Source organism: Rhea americana, unplaced genomic scaffold (genome assembly GCF_003343005.1).
Source record: "Rhea americana isolate MKP2758 unplaced genomic scaffold, rheAme1 scaffold_4, whole genome shotgun sequence".
NCBI classification, from domain to species: domain Eukaryota; kingdom Metazoa; phylum Chordata; class Aves; order Rheiformes; family Rheidae; genus Rhea; species Rhea americana.
In genome coordinates, this window is record NW_028186534.1 from 12,702,162 (window position 1) to 12,706,035 (window position 3,874).

The 3,874-nt window shown below is 54.5% G+C and overlaps 1 protein-coding gene across 1 annotated transcript in view; it reads right to left on the bottom strand.

Annotated features, from left to right (window-relative positions):
- Window positions 1–2,791, bottom strand: part of OPRL1 (opioid related nociceptin receptor 1) — an 11,255-nt gene extending 8,464 nt beyond the window's left edge. Inside the window, exons 1-2 of the mRNA XM_085313903.1 lie at window positions 2,774–2,791; window positions 2,247–2,500 (exon numbers count right to left, since the gene is read on the bottom strand). Coding sequence (XP_085170029.1) covers window positions 2,247–2,473 — 227 coding nt within the window. The 5' untranslated portion in view covers window positions 2,474–2,500; window positions 2,774–2,791. The remainder of the gene's footprint in view (window positions 1–2,246; window positions 2,501–2,773) is intronic.
- Window positions 2,792–3,874: the final 1,083 nt, after the last annotated feature.

Here is a 3,874-nt window from a genome sequence, read left to right on the forward strand (position 1 = left end):
AAAAAAAAAAGTAGCCAAATAGTAAAAATATCTGTCAGGTATTTTGTATATATAGGGAGTTACTGAGCAGAGGGAGTGGGAGGAAAAAAAARGTTGAGGTGGAAGGAGGGCACTTGTCTTGAGCTTTTAATTGTTTTAGACCAGGAAAAAAAAAGTGGAGGACATAAAAAGTTAAATTCCAGGGAAAATTCCAGGGCTAATCTCACTTTCCTTTCTTAGGTCACATTTATCCAGCTGGAAAATGAGAGCCAGAAAGCAGCAAAAGAGAAACTGCTATTTTGAAAGCATGGTCTTGGAGCAGCATGTACATGTCCCCCTTGACCAGACTGGATGYCAGCTTGAGGCTGTTTGTATTCTTGGCAATGAACTTGCCACAGCCCCAGGGCAGGGGCCAACAGGGACCAGCAGGCTCCTTCCCTGTGCATTAGCAGCCTGTTCTGCTCCATGCTCTCCCCAGGGGCTGGTGATGCCCATTTTCATGGCTAGCAGCATCACATCATGAACAGGAACCAGTGCCTGACCCAATTCCACCGGGACAAAATGACAGCAGCTCTTTATATCCCTTGAGATCTTTGCAGTCAGGGCTGCGATTCCTCTCAGGGCTTCTTCCAAAATGCATTAAGATTTGTGCAAGGACTCCTTCTCCTGCCTCCACACCCCGGGTCCGTCCTTCCTGCATTGCTGTGGGATAGGGACCTTTTGTTTGCAGGGATCCACAGCCCAGCAGTAGCAATGGGGGCTTCAGCTCTGCTGCTCCCAGGGCACAGGCTGCTCTTGGGGGTGCTCCAGCCCCATGGGACAGCATGGGGAGCAAGGAGGGGGCACACAGCTGGTGCAGAAGAGTCAAAAGGCCTCATCCTACATGCACATACAACACCAAGCCTACCTGAATAAATGCTACCACAGCAAGTAGCATCAAGGCAAGGACTACCCAAATGTGGCACTGCTGCTCCATAAGCCTCCTTCCTCCCCGTCCTCAAACTCCCCTGTGCTGTTGCAATCCCTTCTCCCAGGTGTAAACTCCTCTGCAGGAAGAGCATTGACAGGCGGYCTGATAAACTGTAATGATGCTTCGCCCTTGCAGAAAGATATAGCCTCCTTTCAGGCCTGAAATACTGCAGACCTTGTTGTGCCACCTCTCCCCCAGCTGAGCCGCTTGCATTCATGGGAAAGATGCTTTGGAATCAGCTGGATTCCCAGCAAGAGCTAGATGTAATCTCAGTGCCCAAACATCTGCTAAATATTTTCTCCCTTTCAGTTGGAGCAGAAAAGGAATGTACCTGGTCTCTTTTGTGCTGACTGCATCTACCTGCTACCAGGAACCTGCTCCAAGGCGGGTATGAAATGGAAGCTTGCTCTTAACATCCAGGATACACAGATCAGAGGAGACTGCTGACTTTGGATGGAGGATCACAGCCTTGATGTATGCAAACATATTTTGCACTTAATGGGGAGGAGAACACTTCCTATTTCAGAAAATAAGGTGATTTAACCATAGGAGAGCCAGACAGGGACACCTGAAAAGCCAGGAGCATGGCGTAGCATGCAGGAGGCTGGGCAGTGCTGCCGGACTGACACATGCTCCTTGCTCTGTCCCTCTGCTCTCCCAGTCTCTGGGCAACAAGCCCATCTGCAGCCAGACAAGCTGCCCTCATCCCCACAACATCCTGTCACRTCTTATTACAGCCATAAAGTTCTTCTAGCTACATTAATGATTTCCCCCTGCAAAAGTGATAGAGCCACCCAGCAAAGCCTTTCCCTGGAAACTAGATTCTGCTTCAGGAAGTGTCAACTGCCAGTTGGAGCAAAACTTGCAGCCAAGGCTGGGTGCACTCTTCTGTGCAGACACTGTGCAGGAGGATGATTTCCCATTAGAGATCAGGCACTCTGGCAGCTAAACACTCTGCCATCCACAGAGGAACCTCCAGCTCCATGTCTCACAATTTGCAAAGAGCCCTGCTTTTTTAATAGATCGGATTGCTCTATTCCATTCTCTGGGTTAAACTTTAGGAGGCACCAGAGGGCAGCTGAAAGAGCTGATGAGAGCCTTCATCATGCCCGGGAGGGGAGAAAAACAAATAAAACCAAAATAATAAAATGAATGCCACGTCTTTACCTCTACAACACATAGCAAATACCAGGGAAGCACCTGCCCGCTTCAGCCAGAGCACTGATTTGGAGGGGAAGGGCTGCTCTGCTCGCACCTCTCCCAGGAGCCTCCCTGGCATGCCATCTGCATGTCCTACCTGACAATCACATACATGACGGAGCAGTTGCCCACCAGCCCCACGATGCACACGATGGAGTAGACGACCACGATGGTGATCTTGATGCCCAGCGGCAGGAAGCTGTCCCCTGTGCCGTTGTTGAACCAGTTGCTGGGGAGAAAGCTCAGGTTCAGCATGGAGGAGTCATTCAGCAGCTTTCTCAGGTCAGGGTCTTCCAAAATGTGGGCAGGGAAGAGAGGATCCATCCTGAACCACCACCCTGTGCCAAGGACCTGGGGCARAGAGACAGTTCTGAGATCCACTGATCAAGCGTCTAGCACTGGATCGCAGCAAAGCACGCGCGGGAGGAACGCCGGGGGGGCGGGATCGCCTACCGCAGCGAAACGCGCAGCCCCCCGCAAGACCGTTTTAACGGGACGCAACCTCGGCGCCCCCGCGAGCACGCGGGGAGCTCGCGCCCGTCGCCGCAGGGCCGGCGCAGGGGACGCGCACGAGCCGCCCCCCGGCGCTCGCCCCCGCGCCCGGCTCCGCGCAGCGCCGCTCACCTGCGCGCSGGCTCCGCTCCAGCGCCGCTCCGGCCCCCGCGGCTGCGGGCTCGGCCCGGCCCGGCTCGGCTCGGCCCGGCCGCCCGCGGCGAGCCCGGCGGAGGGACAAAGCCGGCGGCGGGGCGCTGCCGCAGCCTCTCCGCGCCGGGGGCAGCGGGTGCTCCGGGCAGGCAGGGCTGCTGCCGGCGCAGGGGGCTGCACCCCAGAGCCCACGTTTTTAACGAAAAGGGAGGGATGGGGAGAAAGAGGGAGGGAGGGAGGCAGGAGCGCGCCTGGGCAGAGCCAGCCCTAGCTGCCTGGTTTCTCCCACTGCGTAAAAGAAAAAAAAATGAAAAAGAAAAAAAAGAAATAGGAAAGAAAAAAGCAGGAGGAGAGGAGAGGGAAAAGGGAGAGAAAAGCAGCAAGCAAAAAGCAAGCCGACACCTGAGAGCCCAGGGCCCCGCCCGCCCCCTCGGCGCCCGCAGCCGCCCACCGCGGCTCCGCACCCCCCTCCCCCGGAGCCGCCTTGCACCCGCAAGCCCCCACACAAGGTGAGGGAGCAAAACTGCGGGGACGCTTTTTTAGAAAAGCGTCTCGGGGAAGCAAAATTCCTCCCTCCTCTCTCTTTCTCTGCAACAGTGCAACCTGAAGGCTGCACTACCGCCRGGGAGCCAGCACAGGGAATTTGACCTAGAAGTGACAAGCAGAGAGCRGAGAAAAGGAGAGAAGAGACCTATTACCTAAAATTTAGTGGCATTTGCTAAGGGCAGTTTTTGCAGCCCAAAACATTCTACAGTTAAGAACAGGGTTGCAGCAGCACATTTATTTTAAAATATGCAGAGGTAAATTCATTATGTTAAGGTGGATGATCCACACAAAGCTCAGCGTGTCCCTGCCCTCCCAGATCTGGTCGGATGGACTCAGTGCCTAGGCACTGCACGGCATCTTCAAGTCTGCTCTCAGCTCAACATATCCCCCTTTGCACAAACAGRGTGCAAAGAGGTCTTCAGGCTCCATCCTCAGCTCAACCCCAGCTTAGGAATGAGTCAAGYGCTAAGAATTAGAGCCCTGTGGTCCGGTGCCTCCCTGTTCCAAACACCGACCAGGTTCCCTTGGAGAAGT